The sequence below is a fragment of the Nesoenas mayeri genome, assembly GCF_963082525.1.
Source record: "Nesoenas mayeri genome assembly, chromosome: 21".
Classification (NCBI taxonomy): Eukaryota; Metazoa; Chordata; class Aves; order Columbiformes; family Columbidae; genus Nesoenas; species Nesoenas mayeri.
The window spans coordinates 4,018,878-4,036,147 of record NC_137571.1 but is presented as its reverse complement, the minus strand read 5'-3'; the positions used below and the strand labels follow the sequence as shown (position 1 = coordinate 4,036,147).

General features: G+C 56.7%; 3 protein-coding genes across 10 annotated transcripts in view; 2 read left to right on the top strand and 1 right to left on the bottom strand.

Annotated features, from left to right (window-relative positions):
* Positions 1-1,096: 1,096 nt before the first annotated feature.
* Positions 1,097-17,270, bottom strand: part of AK2 (adenylate kinase 2) — a 116,784-nt gene continuing 100,610 nt past the window's right edge. Inside the window, exons 1-7 of one of the 3 annotated variants that reach the window (XM_080357764.1) lie at positions 7,907-8,075; positions 7,341-7,466; positions 5,408-5,518; positions 5,243-5,337; positions 4,461-4,533; positions 3,714-3,909; positions 1,097-1,902 (exon numbers count right to left, since the gene is read on the bottom strand). In XM_080357764.1, the coding sequence (XP_080213890.1) occupies positions 1,895-1,902; positions 3,714-3,909; positions 4,461-4,533; positions 5,243-5,337; positions 5,408-5,518; positions 7,341-7,466; positions 7,907-8,029 (732 nt within the window). In that variant the 5' untranslated portion in view covers positions 8,030-8,075 and the 3' untranslated portion in view covers positions 1,097-1,894. Of the gene's footprint in view, positions 1,903-1,927; positions 3,910-4,460; positions 4,534-5,242; positions 5,338-5,407; positions 5,519-7,340; positions 7,467-7,906; positions 8,077-17,270 lie in introns of those variants that run through there. The other 2 variants (XM_080357765.1, XM_080357763.1) reach the window with 2 other exon arrangements.
* Positions 6,559-14,724, top strand: AZIN2 (antizyme inhibitor 2). Of its 6 annotated transcripts, none has more exons than XM_080357757.1 (13): positions 6,559-6,771; positions 6,999-7,138; positions 7,311-7,489; positions 9,177-9,296; positions 9,800-10,380; positions 10,958-11,124; positions 11,204-11,377; positions 12,121-12,293; positions 12,408-12,539; positions 12,853-13,018; positions 13,105-13,446; positions 13,838-14,052; positions 14,375-14,724. In XM_080357757.1, the coding sequence occupies exons 5-13, from the start codon at positions 10,374-10,376 to the stop codon at positions 14,514-14,516; spliced, it is 1,518 nt and encodes a 505-aa protein (XP_080213883.1). In that variant the 5' UTR covers positions 6,559-6,771; positions 6,999-7,138; positions 7,311-7,489; positions 9,177-9,296; positions 9,800-10,373; the 3' UTR covers positions 14,517-14,724. The 6 variants fall into 6 exon arrangements, with proteins under 6 accessions (XP_080213883.1, XP_080213885.1, XP_080213882.1 ...); XM_080357759.1 differs by having other exon boundaries at positions 6,934-7,138; positions 9,800-9,907; XM_080357756.1 differs by having other exon boundaries at positions 6,934-7,138.
* NDUFS5 (NADH:ubiquinone oxidoreductase subunit S5) lies at positions 15,470-16,981 on the top strand. Its single transcript, XM_080357652.1, has 2 exons — positions 15,470-15,773; positions 16,713-16,981. Exons 1-2 carry the CDS (start codon positions 15,558-15,560, stop codon positions 16,815-16,817), a joined length of 321 nt encoding a protein of 106 aa, XP_080213778.1. The 5' UTR covers positions 15,470-15,557; the 3' UTR covers positions 16,818-16,981.

Below are 17,270 nucleotides of genomic sequence, written 5' to 3'. Positions count from 1 at the left end.
ACAGGCTCCCCACAGCACCCCAAATCATTTCATGCTTCACACTTAGGGAAGGATCAAAGAGAAAACAGAAGCAGCCCAGCTCGGAGGAGCCAAGACATCTCCAGCCCATGTTCTAGAAAGCCAGGAGGAGCAGGCAGAACAGGTTTTTAAACCAACAGCAGGCACAGTAGCAGACACAATTCTTAACAACGAGGAAGAGCGTAGTTTAACATCGGTCATCAAAAGAATCAAGGGAAGGACACCACAAACACCAGAGGCACAAGCTTGCCTTCAAAAGGCTAATTGGAGGTAGAGAGAGGTAATAATAACACCAGAGCACAGAGACTGAATGGCGGAGGAGCAAGAGAGGCCAATTATGCCAAAGAAACGAGTTGTTTCTGGAGGAAATGGGTGGTTGCAACCTGACCCTTCTTGGTGCTGGTCCACATTGGCCAAAGCGAAGCCCCAAACACACACGGGGCTGCAAGGGGGCACTGAACAACCACCCTCCATCAGCACATCATGAACAGCCGTTCTCTGGGATAGCTCGGAGAGCAGGAGTCGGGGTCCCTGCCAAGGTAGGATAAAGGGAGGCCAAGAAATGCTCTTGTTCCCCACATTAGAGCAGATTTTGCCCTGTGTATTTAGCGAGGCACCGGAGGAGGGGAAGGGAGGGATGCAACGAGGTGTGAAGGGCAGAAAGCAAACGAGCAGGAACAGAACACACAACATGTGGCTTCCAATTACTGCAGGAAGAGAGAAGGAAATAACATCAGTTCCTCCACAAACTCAGGAGGTGAAGGGGAAAGGGCTTAAAAATACCTGAAAGCAGCTCTGAGCAGGCAGGGTCAGGATACACAGGGGCTCAGTGCTTCCAGCATTGCGCACAAAGAAACAGAGAGAAAAAACAGGAAAAGACATGATTGCTATGGTGATATAAAGCATTGGAACACAGCAAAGAGATGAAAGGAACTACAAGCCACATTTTCAACTGCACAGAACATCCTTGAGATAGGATCAGGCCCGAGGATCCACCCAGCTGGATTGTTAGTGGGCTGTGCTGTCATCCACCTCCTCTTCCACGCTGTCCGCAGGCCAAAGAGGACACAGCAACAGATACAAAATGCAAAGGGGTTATTTTATTCTTGATTCAGAGGTTAGACAAGGCACCATTTGATTTAAAAAGAAATGCTGAAAAAGAAACCCAATTAAGTGTTATTTTTGCAGTCAATTAAGTCTCTTTTGCATTGCTCCAGAATTGCATGAATTCCAGCTCGGTCAGGATCACAGAGAAGCCACCGCTTTGCCAAGGCAGGTTTGCACTAGAGCCGCAGCCCCTCTGGTCAGCAGCAGAGAAACCTCAAGCAGTCTCCATGCCGGGGTTTAGGAACACAGCAGAACGAGAGAAACAAAACTTCCAGGAAAAATAAAACCCACAAACCACACCATGGCATCTTTTTTTTTCCATTCCATTCCATAAATGATGAGTCATTTGTTCATTTTGATCCTCGCTGACAGGAAGCGAGTTTAGAAAGTTCCCAGTGGTCTCCAAGTACCAAAATGCCGTGAGATAAACCCTGACGATCCCGGAGCGGCTGGAACAGCGTGTAGCCCAACCCTCCTAACAGGCCGAGGACCCGCAGCTGATCCCTGCCAGAAATGGTTCACTCTGTACAATTGTTTTGCCTCCCCAAACAGCGATTGCTAAGGAGAAAGCCATCTCCTCTTCACAGTGATTCTGCTGAATAAGAGATCCAAACTAAAACCAGCCAAATCAGCCCCCCCAGCCCCTTGTCTACCACCTCCTTATCCCCCTCCCCTCAAGCGTAACCCCCTCCCCAGCTGCCCTCCCTGCACCCGTGGGTGATGGAGCAGAGCGTGCAGCGTTTGGTGGTCTCTCATCTTGTTCACGGGGTCACTCGGCTGCAATAAACGGGAAGAAAAAATAGATTTAGGAAAAAAAAAGCTAAAAATTGTGGTTTATGGCAGAAAAAGGCTGGTGAGCTGGATGCGAAGTGAGCACAGAGGGGAAAAGGAAGGAAGAAGAACACCTTGTTCTTGCTGTGGACTGGCTTGAGATGCCAAGATAAAAACTGGTCCCAATCAGAAGTTCTTTAAAATCACCGAGATATGGGGCAGCTTCAACACACACTTTCCAGTACCCAGAGCCCTTTTGCAGGAAATCAGAGATGACAGATGAGGCACCAGCCATCTGGGCACTCTCAGGAGACCACGGGCTGCTGACGAAACCAGCACCGTTTACTTCAAACCCTCTTTCCCTGCAGTCACGCGCTTGCAAGAGCAACAAGTCAACTGCTTTCAGTTCCTGGCGTTATTTCCAGTTTGCTGGAAGGGAAGAAGTTGTTTCTCTGGAAAGGATGTGCAAGGATAGAGAGCAGTTTTCAGAGAAAGAGGAGTTATCAAGAAAAAGAGTAAGGGATTCCTGAGGATCAGACATCTGCTCTCCCACGGCAGGGAGACAAGCGCTCTCCTCCAAAGAGGAGGGTGTTTGGGAACACTGAATCGGTAAACACACATGGAAGGCCAAAGGACAGAGTTCCATGGGGCCAAACTGCATTTACAGCAGGGTCCTGTAGGAAGGGCTGGAATCCTGCATGGACAAAGGTCACCACAGCCACCTTACAGCAGCGGAACGGCCCCGAGAAGCCGGGACACCAACCACACACCGCACACAGTGTCCTCGAATGGACAGCCTGACGGAGCCATTCGATTTGCTCAAGGAACGAGTACATTTCCATGAGCTCATAGTGAAGGTCATTGGCTCAAGGGCACATGAAGCCGGTGGTTAATTACGCTGTCTCTCAGGCCTTGGAAAAAAAATCATTTGCTTTGCAATAAGGTTTTATTTAGACTTTGGGATCAGGAGAAGCTCGACCCATTTTCATCTCCTTGGCCAAAGCTCAGGCAAGAGTGAAGAGATAAAACCCAAGTCCTTTTCTTGTCCTCAGGAGATCCCAACTTGCCACACACAGTGACTGCCAGGCTCTGAGCAGAGCTCCGTGTTAAAAACAAGCAAAAAGTATCTCACTAATTCTTGCTATATTTGGGCCTCCAAAATGAGGAGAAGCTGAAAACCCCGAGCTCTCACCCACCCTCTTTCTGCCCCACACGCCCCATCACAACGGGAGGAACATAGGGTGTGTGTTTACAGGTAACCTGCCACCCCACAGAGAATCAAACCCACAGAACAAGAAGTTCCCAGCCTGCGCTGAGCAGCAGCCCGCTGTGCTCCCACGCACAGCCCTTCACGTCCTCGCCACGAGCAACCCCACCGTTTCATCTCCCACACCACCCATCCCGCACCCTGCAAAGGTCCTTCCACTGACTCTCCAACCTTCCAGTCCCCTGAGGAGCGACCCAAAGTGCAGCTCCTACCAGCTCTGCAATGAAACAAAAGCCTTTTGACCCAAAGGGGTGCAAACCCCATTTTTGGCAGCTGGTGCTCGGGCTCGCTGCGACCTCTAGAGGCCACATCTCCAGCACCCACAGACTGACACTCACATATAGCGAGATAGAGACCATTAACAGCTTGTTTAATTGAGAATGAGCACAGCCCTGCCTTGGGCTGCATTGTTTTGTCCCCTCCTCTTCTACTCTACTCAGCTCTTCACCCTCCCCAGCCCCAGAAAGACAGAGATGGAGAGACAGAGAGAGAGAAAAGGGAGAACTCCATCCTGGGACGGAGCCCTAAATGAACATAACCAGGTCTTTACATGTCGCTCTCGAGAAGGCTGCCAGGATGCTGGCAAACACCACGTCGGGAGACTGGGAGGCATCCACCGCCGTATGGATCCCTCGCTTGCTGTAGTAGGAGACCAGGGGAGAGGTCTGCGTGTGATAGGCCTTCAGGCGGGTTTTCAAGGCTGTTTCGTTATCGTCCGAACGGCGGATCAAGGGCTCTCCAGTGACCTGGGAGAAGCAAGGGGACAGTCTCCAGCTCTAGCCGCAGCCCGGCACGCTCCCCCCTTCTCTCCACAGCTACGACAACCCCGGCTCCCGAGCCCCAGGTCTGCAGGGCACAGCGGGCAAACCCACGGCAGCCAAAACGAGTCCCAGAAAGTCACTGAAGAGAGAAGGTTTCAGCATCGTGGTCTTTCCCCCACACACCACTCCGCTTGCTAAAAGGAGCCCAAGGATCCTCCAGAGCAGACACCAGCTACAGTTGCTTCCCAGGAGGGAAACTGGCCACAACCCACCGCAACTTCAGCTATGGACAGAGTCCAACAAGTTCTGAGATTAGCAGAGCCTGAGCCAGCTCTGCATAACAGCCGTGCCCTTCGCTCATCCCTCCAGGCCTTGCTCCCCACAGCGCTGTCGGCTCAGGCAGTTCCCCACGCTCCCCAAAAAGCCGGGACAGAAGGTATGAGAGAAGGAGAGAAAGGAGGTTTTTTTCCAGGGATGCTGCAAAGCATCATCTAAACCCAAAGCAGCGCAAGCTGTGGCCTCAGGAGCTCACATACATCGTCCTTCATGTGCTCTTTCGGGGGTCTGAACTCCTCGTGATAAGAGCGGCCACTCGCTGGGTGAATCAGCCTAAGACAGAACGCAAGTGTCAGCAAAGTAGCCCGGTGTCAGGACAAGGTCTCCCGAACCTGCCACCCGTCAGCACAGAAACATCCGCAATAGCAACCCCATTAGCCTTTCTCTATTAACAAAAATAATATAAAATTATCTTCCAGCTATTTCTGTACCAAGAGCCTCTTTAGGCACTTGAAAAAACAGCTGCGCTAGGAGATGGAGAAGGAATTGTTACTTTCTGCTTTACTGGGGAAGGGAACCAGCTCCCGGAGGTGTGAAGGTGACACAGGACAACAGCAAACAACCGGAGACGTGTGTGTGACCGCACGGCCACAACTGACCCTGGGGAGGATGTCCAGCAGTACCCAAACACGTGTGCCACGTCCTGAGGGAGCAGGAGAAGCTCCAGAGAAGCAAGAGCACAAAGACATTGGGCTTAAAGGCTGAGCTGGGGCACTGAGGACAACGATTCATATCAGCAATTTATGTTCAGCCCTATTTACAGGGCAAGGAGGGGGCTCTGTTTGAGGCTGGCCCAGATACAGGAGAGCAGGCAGGGGATCAGGGCAGGAAAGCTCAAACAAAGCAGAAATCTAATATACAACAGCACCACAGTGAGCCCTAAACACTGCCAGAGTGACAACAAGGATCCAAAATTAGGGTGCTGACCCATAAACTAGGAAACCTCACCCCATGCGCCAAGCGTTTGGGAGAGAAGAATTACCGTCCAGTGATCCTGCGGATGAGCAGGGAGTCGGGGATGCTGAACTCGATGACAGAGTCCAGCTTCTCTCTTCTCTTCTCCAGGAGCTCATCCAGCTGCAACAAAAACACCGGCTGAGCGGGACAGAGCCCCAGGAGCCCTGTCCCCGAACAGCAGCTCCCGTACCATCTCAGCCTGCTTCACCGTGCGCGGGAAGCCGTCCAGGAGGAACCCGTTCTTGCAGGGAGGGGAGTCGAGGTTGTTCTCGATCAGCTCCACCACCATCTCATCGCTCACCTGCGGAGAAACGAGTGCACGGTTTTACACCCCCGTTTTACACGCAGCTGCCGGGCTGCACCAGACCTGTTTTGCAGCCGTTCCTGGTCCTGGAGGCAGCAGCCACAGTGCAGGATGCTGCTGTTAACAGGGCAAACGCCGCATGCTCAGACCTGCCCGCATCGGGGAAGCAATCCCTGCCACCAGTGTCACCGCAATCCCTGCCACCAGTGTCACCAGAGACCCATCTGATGAGACATTACACACCAGGGACAGTGCAGCCCGTGCAGGGACTTAGACCAGTGCTGTCACCTCTCTGTTACAAACGTTGCTGTATTTCAAGAGAGATTGTAAACTTGTAGACAAACTCCCTAGGTTATTTTTTTTTTAACTAATTCATGATACAAAATATCAACATAACCTCTATTTCCTGTTACTTTGTACTTTCACCCACACTTTCCCCTCAGAAGGCAAGTCTGGCCAGGAAGGGCAAAGCAGGTGAGTTACTCATTGATTCTTGTAACCCTTGTGTAAAGGTTCGCAAGACGTGTAAGGGTTTGCAAGGTGTGTAAATGCCCAGCAGTTGCTGGCAAACTCAGGCCTCCCTGGATAGTTTTTCCCATATCACGATCCCAGCGTACCGCTGAGATTAGTGCTTTTTCCACGCTGCAGCACGTGGAAAGTGCCAACAGATGCTACAGCCCCAACAATAGCTGTTTATTGGAGAGCAGCTCTCCTCAGCAACGCTGTTTTCTCTGGCACACACAGCTGGGACCCAGCAGGATTGGGGACCGGGGTGTCACAGCACATGTAAACAAGAGCCCTGCAGCGGGGAGCGTAAGGGCGGGAGGCAGTTTGGGTGAAACAAGTCACTTCTGTGCTTTCCCGATTACCAATTTCAAAGGGTCCTGCTTCGTAATCAAGCATAAAACTCATCCCGAACGCTGCTGCGCTCCCAGCTGAGTTATCGCAGAGCTGAGGATGTACCCACCGAGCAGCCCGATGCCACAGCCACGCACACACGTGGCAGATACGACCAGCCTTGCCAGATAACGTCCCTATCTTTCACAACCAGCTGGCATATCGCGGGCTCAGTGTTGCAATGCAGGCTTGGAGTGAAAGCTGGAGATAAGCCACGTTACTTTTCCCTCCCGGGGCTTGCAGATTCTCCGTGGGGTGTTAAGAGCCTGTGACAGCGATGCCCAAATTCTGCCCCGCACCGTTTAGCTTTGGGGCAAGTCACTGCAATTTGCTGTCCTTCACGTTTCCCCAAGGTATCTCGGTCATTCTGGCAAGATAACAAGATCCTCAGAAAATGAATGTCAGAGATCCTAACTCTTGTTCCTTTGGGGATCCAAAGTGTCTTTCTCACACACAGCACCCACCGTAACTACTGCAGCAACACTCCTAAATCTATTTTCACTTTAAACTTACAGACAAACAGCATTTACGCAAGAACTGGGACACAGATGGACCCTCTGAACAGTTTTCCATCTCACAGGGGTCCTGGCATCCCATGAAGAGACACAGAAGCTGCAAAGTGTGGCTGTATCGTCCTACAGCTCAGAGGATAAACCTTCATCCCAGGAACATGAAAATATTGAGGTGGAAAGAACCAACTCAGAGAGACTGAGGCTGCTGGTAAGTAAGGAGCAATTCTGATGAGCAACGATGTTTTTATAGGATGTTTCTCCTGCAGGATAATGAGCAGAAGAACCCCCACCTTCACCCTGCAATCTGCCTTCCTCCACTAGTTGTTTTTTGTCACTGAGGCTCCTAATTAAGAGGTGAGTTTTGATTGCTCTCCCTCCAGGTGCTGCCAGACCAGCTCCCCACTACCCACCAGCTTTCCCGCGTCCATCGTCTCTTTGAGCCGCTTGCCCAGCTCGGACCCCGAGGCCACCATGGCCCGCAGCATGTCCCCGGTTGCCAGGTGGCAGACGCAGTAGGTCTCGGCCAGCTTGGGAGCCTGCGGGAGAGGACAGACGGGAGGTGAGTTCACCAGGAGGGGTCTGGGGACAGAACCCGGGGGGCTGGGGGTGCACACCCGGAGTTTGGTCCCCCCATCCCAGTGCGGCCTTGTCTGCACATCGGGACGGCCTGTGACCGGGCAGCACATGGCAGGGCCCGCACAGCGCCGGGTGCTCCGGGAGCGGGGATCCGGCACCGGAGCCCCGTGGCTCGCCCCAGGGAGGGGGCACAGGACAAAGCGCCCCGGGGCTGCGTGAGCCCCCGGGGGCGGGCAGTCCCGGGGCCCTCCAGAGCGGGACAGACCGCACGCTCCAGCCCCTCGGCGGGAGAAGTGAGGACCGGAAACCCGCGTCCTTCCAGCGGCGAGCAACACCGGGCGGCCTGGTCCGGCCAGCCGCTCCCGCGACCCCCGCACCTCTCACCGCGGTGCCCCCTCACCTGCGTGCCCTTGCCGGCGCCGGGCGGCCCCAGCAGGACAGCGCGGATGCCCTGCCGGAGCCCCGGGCCCGGGGCCTGCCCGCGGCCGCCGCCGCCGCCCCCCGCCTGCGCGCTCGGAGCCATGGCCGCCGCCGACTGCGCGCCCGCCCCGCCCCGCGCCCAATGGCCCGCGCCGCCGGGGCCGCGCGCATCGTGGGCGGGGCCCTACGCAGCATGGGCGGGGCCCTACGCAGCATGGGCGGGGTTTCGCAGCTAGTGGGCGTGGTTTCGCAGCTACTGGGCGGGGTTTCGCAGCTAGTGGGCGTGGTTCCGCAGCTGGGGGCGTGGTTCCGCAGAAAGCGGGCGGGGTTTTGCTGTGAACGGGCGTGGTTTCGCAGGGAGTGGGCGGGGATTCACTGTGAATGGGCGTGGTTTCTCATGGAGTGGGCGGGGTTTTACATTGAACGAGAGCGGTTCGCATGGAGTAGGCGGGGTTATACATGAAGTGGGCGGGGTTACTCCGGTCGTGGGCGGGGTTTGCGGCGCTGCGTGGGCTGCAGCTCCCTGCTCGGTGCTTGTCCTGGCGCTGTCTGAGCCACCGGGCTCTGCGTGGAACGGGTTCACCACGCTGCTGCGTGGGCTGTGAAGCGAGTGAGCACTGCGGTGCTCCGCACCAAGCTGCTGAGAGCCGGTACCTCTCTGTGCTCCTCCCAGTGTGGGGCTGTCTGCGTGGCTCCCCCATCCTGCACAGCACAGAGTGCTGGGAAAACAGGCCAGTATCTTGGAGATGGCAAAGCTTCCTTGGCCCTGGTTGCCAGGAGAGTCCATGGCAAAGTCAAGACAACAGGGTTAAATACAGGAATCCAGGATAAGTCAGTCCCTTTCACCTCCTTTATGGAGGCAGCTACCCCTCCACACACAGCATGTTGTCTCCTCCGAGAGGAGGGAATTGCAAATCAACAAACAGAAGAAAAAATCCCTTGCTCAGCCTGTGGTGTTTGTGAGGTGGAGTAGTGGGGCCATTCCCAATGCACAAATTCAGGCAAAGCACAAATTCAGGCAAAATTGTGGCTGATTGACCAGACGGGGCATCTGCACCTATGGCAGAGCTGGATCCGCTGTCAGGGAACCCACAGAAACTGGCAGCAGCACAACACGGCAGCGTCAGTCCCTGACGTCTTCCTTACTCCTTCCCCAGCCAAACAGGCACTGCATAGCCATTAGTCTGCAGGAAGCCTCGTTTCCCTGGCAGCAGTATTTCAGAGGTATTTTTGGCACTTTTCCCCCCGAGGGTCCCTGCACACACGATGCACGCGCAGCCACAAACGCCCTTGCAGCAGGGCCGGTCTTTGAGATGGCTCACAGCTCCGCACCTAGAGGCTGGGGATGAGCTGCTGGTGATGGGGGCTTGGTGAGAACCTGGGGTGTCTGCTGGGGGTGGCCCCAGCCCGGGAAGGGGGTGAGCGAGGCGGGGAGCATTCCCCGAAAGGGATGAAGGATGCTCAGAGGCAGCTCAGCCAATGGGGTGGCTGGGTTTGGTTGCCATGGCCACAGTTGGGAGGCAGAGCGAGGAGCGGGGTGCACAAGGGATGCAGAGCCCCCCCCACCCTCTGCAGGGGTGGCTGGCCCAGGAGCAGGGACAGACAGGAAATGGGGGCAGGACAAACAGCCGCTGCTGGGGCCAGTTCATTTGCTTGGGACACCCGCGGGCATAAGCTGTTTAAATGATTTTTAAGGTAATGGGATGGGGGGTACGGTGCGGGGCTGCTGGGGAAGCTGGCTTGCATGGCACAGGGAGGAGGGGGCCAGTGAGGGATGCCTGTGAATGCTGCATTTTGGGAATGGTGGGTGGAGGGCACCCTGCTGTCAGTGTCTCCGTCCCTCACTAACTCCTTGCACTGTCTCTCCCCTGAGGCCCCCCAGCGACAGCTACACCTCAGGGTGCTGCAGGAGCTCGGCGTTCCTCGGGGGGCCCCCTGGCAGCACGTCTAGTCACCCCAGGGAGGTCAGCGTTGGGCCGTGGTAAGGAGGGAATGGGTATCCGAGGCTGGGGCATGTTTGCCCAGGGCTGGCAGGAATGACCCACTTAATTGCTCATCTTTCCATACCCAGCCAGGGGGGGCTCGGTACTGGTTAGTGATGTTTTTGTGGAAAGAAGGGTAAGGCTGGTGGTGTTGATCTCTTTTTTTCAGTGTGAAGCTCTAAGAGCTTCAAAACCCAGTTTTTCTCCCCAGTCCCTACCTCTGGAGCTTGCTGGTGGTGCTTGCTCAATGCATTACGACACCGTGCTGCTCCGGGGTCAGCGTGGTCTTTCTCCTAGTGCTCATCTGAAATGTCGTAAGTGCGTCTCTGCAGAGGAGGAGTCGTGTGTGGCGCTGAGAAATGAAACCTCTGTCGCCCGCTTGCTTTAGATCAGAGGGAGCATGTTCCCCTAAGAGCCCGGGAGATAAACCTGGATTATTGGAGTGGAAACGTTTCCTGCAAGCTCATGCTAGGTCTGCAGTTTGCTGGGTTGTGGGATGGGCTGGAACCAGGCAGGGAGATTGTTGAATCTAAGCCTGCGACCTTAAAGCTAAAGCTCCGCTAAGTGTCAGCAAGTGGCCCATGCAGCGCTCTTTAAAGGTACTTTCCTTTTCTTGGGGCTCGTGTGCCTGGGCAGATGTGCCCCTGAAACTTCAACTGTTTTAAAAGCACAAGGGAACTTCACCCCATGCAGTGTCCAGCAGCTCTCGCTACACGCCGGAGCGTGAATGGGCATGTTCTGGCGTATATAGGCCATTGCTTTGCAGGCAAGTTGGCTGTGTTGTTAACCGTGTTGGTGTCTGCGCTGCTGCTGAGGAATACGGGGCTGCTGGGTGCCAGAACACAGCTCTGAGCTGCAGAGAAATGGGTCTCCTCCCCCTGGAGAAGATGCTTTCACCCCCAGTGGGGCTCTCAGCTGGCGCTGGTTTGGAGGAGAGCAGCAGAGAGCTGTGCCCAGGGCTGGGAGCACCTTGGGGAGCAGACTGGGTGCTGTAGGCTGGTGGAGCTTCTGAAGCCTGGCCTCTAATATTGTTTCCTTTCTTTTTCCAGTGTGTTACATATTTAGAAGCTGCACCCTACCAGAGAAGGCTTTCAGCCAGCGTTATCACACCTTGACCATGAATGGGTACTTGAACGAGTCCAACTTCATGATGGTGGAGGAGGGTTTCAGCACTAGAGACCTTCTGGAGAACATCCTGGTGGAGCTGTGCCAGGCGGTGAGGGCTGGTGGCTCCCGGCACCTCGACAGAGGTGGCCATGGGGAGGTGACCACTGCTCACTCCGGCTTTCTCCTAGAGTGACCAGCAAGCCTTCTTCGTGGCAGACCTTGGGGACATCGTGAAGAAACACCTGCGCTTCCTGAAGGCCTTGCCACGGGTCAAGCCCTACTTCCCGGTGAAGTGCAACGGCAGCGAGGGAGTGATTCGGCTGCTGGCGGAGCTGGGGGCAGGATTTGCCTGTACCAACAAGGTAGGGGGACGAGGTGGGACAGCTCGGGATGAGCATCCTCTGGGCATTTGTGGGGCAGTGGCAAAACTCACCCTCCTTTCCTAAATTTCCACTCGCTAGGCAACATTTACAGGGGCCAGAGTCTCCCTCTGCTGTCAAAACCCTCCCAACACAGCCCAGAAATCCCCGTCCTATCTGTCTGGTGACTCAGGCTTATTCCCCCTGACCGACATTCCTGTCTCTGGAGCTGGTGGCACAGCACATGCCTTGGGTGCCGCTGCCAGAACCATCCAGCTTAGTGGCTTTAAGGCTGGGCCTAAAGCTCCCTGCTCTCTCCTGCTTGTCATTCACAATAGCCAGATTTCTAGAGAGGAATCCAAAGTTAAGCTGCCTACTTGGATGTAATTAGCTACGACGTGTTATGAGGAGGAGAAAGTGCAAAGAGTCGTTACAGCTCAGACCAGCACCGCAGCCATCACCCTTACAGGGGACACGTGCACCACTCCTTCTAAACCCACTTGTTTTCTCTCCTCCTGGTCTCAGGCTGCTTTTAAACATCTTGCCGCAAGCTGTTCCACCAGGACAAAGTCCACTGTGATCCCTTTGAGCTCTTGGGGCTTTTCCCTGGAGAAGTCCAGGCTGCGGTGCTGGCGGTTTGCCCTTTGCAGTGCCGCAAGCTGGCCAAAGCCCAGGGCTAACCACGGCCAGGGCTGGGCAGCGCCGGTCCTGGGGCCCTGCCTACATGTGTGCCGTTTTCCTTGCAGGCAGAGATTTCACGGGTTCAAAACATCGGAGTCCCAGCCGACAAGATCTTTTACAGCAGCCCCTGCAAGCAGGTCGCCCACATCAAATACGCGGCCAGCCATGGCGTGCGGCTGATGGCCTTCGACAACGAGGTGGAGCTGAGTAAGGTGGCCAGGAGCCACCCGCACGCCAGGTGGGTGTCTAGCGGCGTCGCTGGAGCGAGAGGCTGCAGGAGGAGCTGGAGAGGTGGCCGTGGGGTGACAGAGGGCCCCAAGACACCTCAACACCGTGTGGAATTGCTCTGCAGGATGCTGTTGGGTATCGCCGCTGATTCCAGCCCTTCTGCCCACCCGAGCATGATGTTTGGGACCACGCTGGAGTCCTGCCGGCACCTGCTGGAGGCAGCGAAGGAGCAGGATGTGGAGGTCGTTGGTGTCAGGTACAGCGTGTGGTCCTTTTCTCCATAGGGGGAAGTGACTGTGGGGACTCTGCCTTTCCAGAGCAACACAGGGGTCCACGGAGCCACTGGAGTGAGGTGGAGGCTGGACCTGGGGACACTGACCCTTGTTGGGATCAATTTGGGGCAGGTTTGTCCCTCAGGGAGGGTTTGGGGGGCTCTGCAGGCTCAGCATGGTGAGTGGGAAGCTCAGAGTTGCCCAGTTTCCCCCAGTAAGTGATAATCCCAGTGCTGTGTCCCCTCGCTGCTCTCTGGGGATGAGTGATCCGTGCTGAAACAGGGATTGTCCCCTCAGCTTTCACCTGGGGAGCAGCGGTCTGGAGCCGCAGGCTTTTGCGCAGTCCCTGGCCGCAGCACAGCTGGCCTTCGAGATGGGCACAGAGCTGGGCTACCAAATGCACCTCCTGGACATCGGAGGGGGGTTCCCCGGCACCGAGGACACCCGAGCCCGGTTTGAAGAGGTATGTGGCTCTCTGGAGGGTCTCCCCTGAGTCTGGCTCCCTGCAGAGGGGCTGAGCTGACAGAAAGGGGACATCTTCCCATCCAGATCGCTGCCGGGATCAACGCTGCCTTGGACTTGTATTTCCCAGATGGCTGCGGGTTGGAGATTGTCGCCAGACCCGGGCGATACTATGTCACCTCCGCCTTCACCTTCGCTGCGAGCGTCACGGCCACGGCGGAGGTTCCCGTGGATCAGCCCAGTCCCGGCAGCGTGTGGGATGGTGGGACGGGCTCGTGTCTGAGCCCCCCTGAGTCGTCTCCCTGCTCCCCCACAGAGGAAGACTCTGGCAGCAAGAAGAACCTCGTGTATCACCTCAGTGATGGCATCTACGGTGCTTTCAGCCGTCTCCTGTTCGACAGCCCCTGCCCCAGGCCGCAGCTGCACAAGGTGAGGGCTGGCCTGGTTTCATAGAATCACAGGATGGTTTTGGGTTGGAGGGACCTTCAAATGTCCCCCAGTGCCCCCCCTGCCATGACAGGGACATCTTCACCAGCTCAGGTTGCTCAGAGCCCCGTCCAGCCTGGCCTGGGATGTCTCCAGGGATGGTTCATCCACCACCTCTCTGGCCAACCTGGGCCAGGCTCCCACCACCCTCAGGCCAACAATTCCTTCCTCATGTCCAGCCTGAATCTCCTTCCTTTAGTTTAAACCATCACCCCTTGTCCTATCACAACAGGCCCTGCTCAAAAGTCTGTCCCCATCTTTCTTATTGGCCTCTTTTAAACACTGAAAAGCCACATTCCTCATCCCCTGCGGTGATTCCGTCTGTCCCCTGCAGAGACCCTCCCCGGGCCACCCCTGGCACAGCAGCAGCCTGCGGGGACCCCCGGGACACGCCGAGGACGGCATCGCCGAGGGCCTGGAGCTGCCTGAGCTGCAGGTCGGGGACTGGCTGATCTTCGAGGACATGGGCGCCTACAGCATTGCCACCTCGTCCCCGCTCGGGGAGCGTCCCCAGCCGCAGATCACCTACGCCATGTCCCGCCTGGCCTGGTAAGGGACGGTCCCATGTGCGCCGGGCGAGGGGATGGGGATCAAACCTTGGGATGATGCTGGCTTGTCCTCCAGCTGGGCTCTTTGCCCAAGTTGGGGGTCAAATCTGAGTCCCAGAACCTGGAGATTCAGGGTAAAAACCTGCCCTCAAAGGCAAAAACTGCCCTCAGAGGCAAAATTCGCCTTTTTTAAAACATTGAGGCAGTTTGTCACAGGGGGTTGTTGCCCTGTGGGGTATGAGAGCCCCTGAGCTCCCCCTTCCCCAGACCCATCCCGCAGCGTTTCACAAGGGGCTGCTCCCCCCGTGTTTCCCCCTTTGCAGGAAAACCATCCAGCTCTTCCAGGGCAAACCCCCGCAGAGCGACGACGACCGCGAGAGCGTCTGCGCGCCGCTGTCCTGCGGCTGGGAGATGGCCGAGTCGCTCTGCGTCACCCCCGTCTTCGCTCCCACCGGCATCATCTGAGCAGCGGCGGCACCGGAGGCAGGTCCCGCGGCATCGCCCCACTCCGCGCTCGGGGCGCCCGTGGGCGCGGGCTTTGAAGTATCACCGTCAATCCGGTTTGTCCAGCTCAGGTGGTGGCGTGTGCCGGTGAAAGGGGTTTGGCGGGTGGCGCCAAGCAGATTTGGGTTGGTTTTTTTTAATTATGGTAATAAACGGTTGTCCAGCGCGGCTCGGGGTGTCGTGTGATGAAGCCGCCGGCTCTTCCTCCCCACCCTGCACTGGCGGCGGTGGAGAATCCGTCTGCAATTAGCAGTTAGCTGCCTAATGAGGCTTTGCTCATTAGGGAAGGTGGGGCTGTTCACCCGAACTGCAGGGACCTCTGGGGTTTTATGGCAGTGTGGAAATGGGGAGGTGGTGACCCAGGACTGGTGGCATCTCCCCAATCCCCAAGCTCTCATTAGTCCTAATGAAGCCCATTACCCCTGGGGTGTGGGCGGTGGTCCCGCACAGGTACAGGGGGGAAATGGGGACCGAGAGGCCCTAAATCCAAAGAAAAGGGACAGTGTGAGACCCTGAAAGCAACAGACTGGGGAAACTGGGGGGCACTGGGAGGGCCTTCAAGCATTGGGGTGCGGTGTGCTGGGCACAATGGGGCACTGGGGAATACTGGGGGACACTGGAGCACTGGGGTGGGGGCACTGGGAGGACACTGGAGCACTAGGATGTGGGCACTGGGAGGACACTGGAGCACTGGCATGGGGGCACTGGAAGGACACTGGAGCACTGGGATGGGGGCACTGGGAGGACACTGGAGCACTGGAGAGCGGCCGGCAGGGGGCGCTGGGGCGCGGCCTCTCCTCCCCCCACCAGGGGGCGCTGCAGGGCCGAGTGCCTCTCGTGCCGCTCGTGCCCCTCGTCTCTCTGGCTCCGTCCGTAAAGCGCGACGCGAGTGTCGCCTCTGCGGTTGCGCTTGACGGCAGCCGGCGTCGCGCAGGGCCTGTGAAGGACGGCGGGGGCCGGTGCGGTCCCGGGGCTGTCGGTGTCGCGACATATCGCGCAGCCATGCCGTTCTGGGACCTGCAGCGCCAGCTGGGCATCGACGTGGACCGCTGGCTGCTGCGGCAGAGCATGCCGCAGCCGTACCGCAAGGCCGCCGCCTGTCACGCCTTCGAGCGGGAGTGGGTGGAGTGCGGGCACGGGCTGGGCCAGACCCGCGCCCGCCGCGAGTGCCAGCCCGAGTACGAGGATTTCATGGAGTGTATGCACCGCACCAAGCTGGTGAGGGGCCGGGGACACGGGGCCGGGTGGGCAGGGGGCTCCGGGGGGGGTTGGAACGGGCTGGGGATGGGGCAGCGCTGCTGGGGGGTCCTGCTCATTGGGGACCCCCAGGCGGGCCCCGTGTCCCTTCCCCGGGGCAGAGGGCCCTGTGCTCACACAGCCCTGCCCTGCGCAGCCCCTTCTGTAGGAAACAATGACCTTGCCAGTATAACAGACCCAGGTAGGACCTCTCAGCATAGTGTATTTTAATAAGGGTTTTGCAAGGCCGGGTGTTGTACCTAAAGGCAGGCACACAGAACAGGGCAAAAGGCCCCTGCTTATATCCCCCCGAATCCCGGCCGCGATTTCCCTCCCCCGTTCCCCACTGGTTGCACTGCAGGGTTTACAGACCACCCCACCTGCCTCAGTTTACCTGTCTCAGTCATCTAATCCCAACAACCCCCTTCCCCTTATCGATCTATTTAAAATATGCGTTCCTGGCTCTTTGGCTGCCCTTCCCCCTAGATTAACTTGTAAATACAGTAATCAGTTTGCATTCCGGGAGTAGTTCAGAGAGACTTTGTTTTACATTGAGGATGCATAGTCTGGTGTCTCTCGGTCCTTCCCCCGGCTGTTGTCAGGGACCAGCTCCTCAGTTTTGTAAGAACAACGTTCCTTCGTTAAATGGTCCTTACACTTCGTCCTGCCTGCCCACCCTCCTCCTCCTCCCCAGCAGCTCCGCTCAGCCCTCAGCTGCAGCGGCCCTGGCAGAAAACACTGCCTGGGCTGCAGACTCTATTATCACTCATTATAAAATGGGTTCTAACAGCCTGAAAGCCCAAAAGTCTTTGACAGGAGACTCAAACCCACGTGAGGAGCAGGGTCAGGGTTCACCGGGTGCCAAGACCTGCACTGGGGTCACCAAAATGTCTCCCTGCCCTGTCATGTGCGCTTTGCCAGGCTGCGCGGCTGAAAACCATCCTGGAGCAGCGGGACAAGATGATCAAGGAGGGGAAGTACACGCCGCCTGAGCACCACCAGGGCAAAGAGGAGCCGCGGCCGTGACCGCGGGGACCGGGACCCTCCGTCACCTGCGACGTGGAGAAATCCGCCACGAAAACCCGCGACACGAGCGGGTTACGCTGTAGCCGTGGGCTGGGGAGAGACGCCGCGTTGGGCATCGCGTGGGTTAGTAAACGTCTCCCTCGGAACAGCGTTTGGCTCTTGGTTTCTCTTTTTTTTCTGAGTAAAGCGTTGTCTGAGGGTTGTTTTTATACTGTATTGTTGTACCACTTTTTGAGAAGTATTAGTAAAGAGTTTGCTCTTTGTATATATATATATATATATGTATATGTATTTGTATATATATATATATGTATATAAACTGCTGCCAGGGAGCTTTTAACACACCCTGAAATGCCTCAGTGGTGCCAGTGACGTATCCTTGAGGTCAAATGCTCCTGGAGCTGGTGCCCGGGTTCTCCCTTTGTGTTTGCAGCCATCCTGCCAGGTGGCATT

Coding starts and splice junctions, on each gene's coding strand:
- NDUFS5 (XM_080357652.1), top strand. CDS start 15,558: ATGCCGTTCTGGGACCTGCAGCGCCAGCTGGGCATCGACGTGGACCGC. Junction 15,774..16,712: donor GTATGCACCGCACCAAGCTG/GTGAGGGGCCGG, acceptor GCGCTTTGCCAG/GCTGCGCGGCTGAAAACCAT.
- AZIN2 (XM_080357757.1), top strand. Junction 11,378..12,120: donor GATTTGCCTGTACCAACAAG/GTAGGGGGACGA, acceptor TTTTCCTTGCAG/GCAGAGATTTCACGGGTTCA. Junction 14,053..14,374: donor GCCATGTCCCGCCTGGCCTG/GTAAGGGACGGT, acceptor CCCCCTTTGCAG/GAAAACCATCCAGCTCTTCC.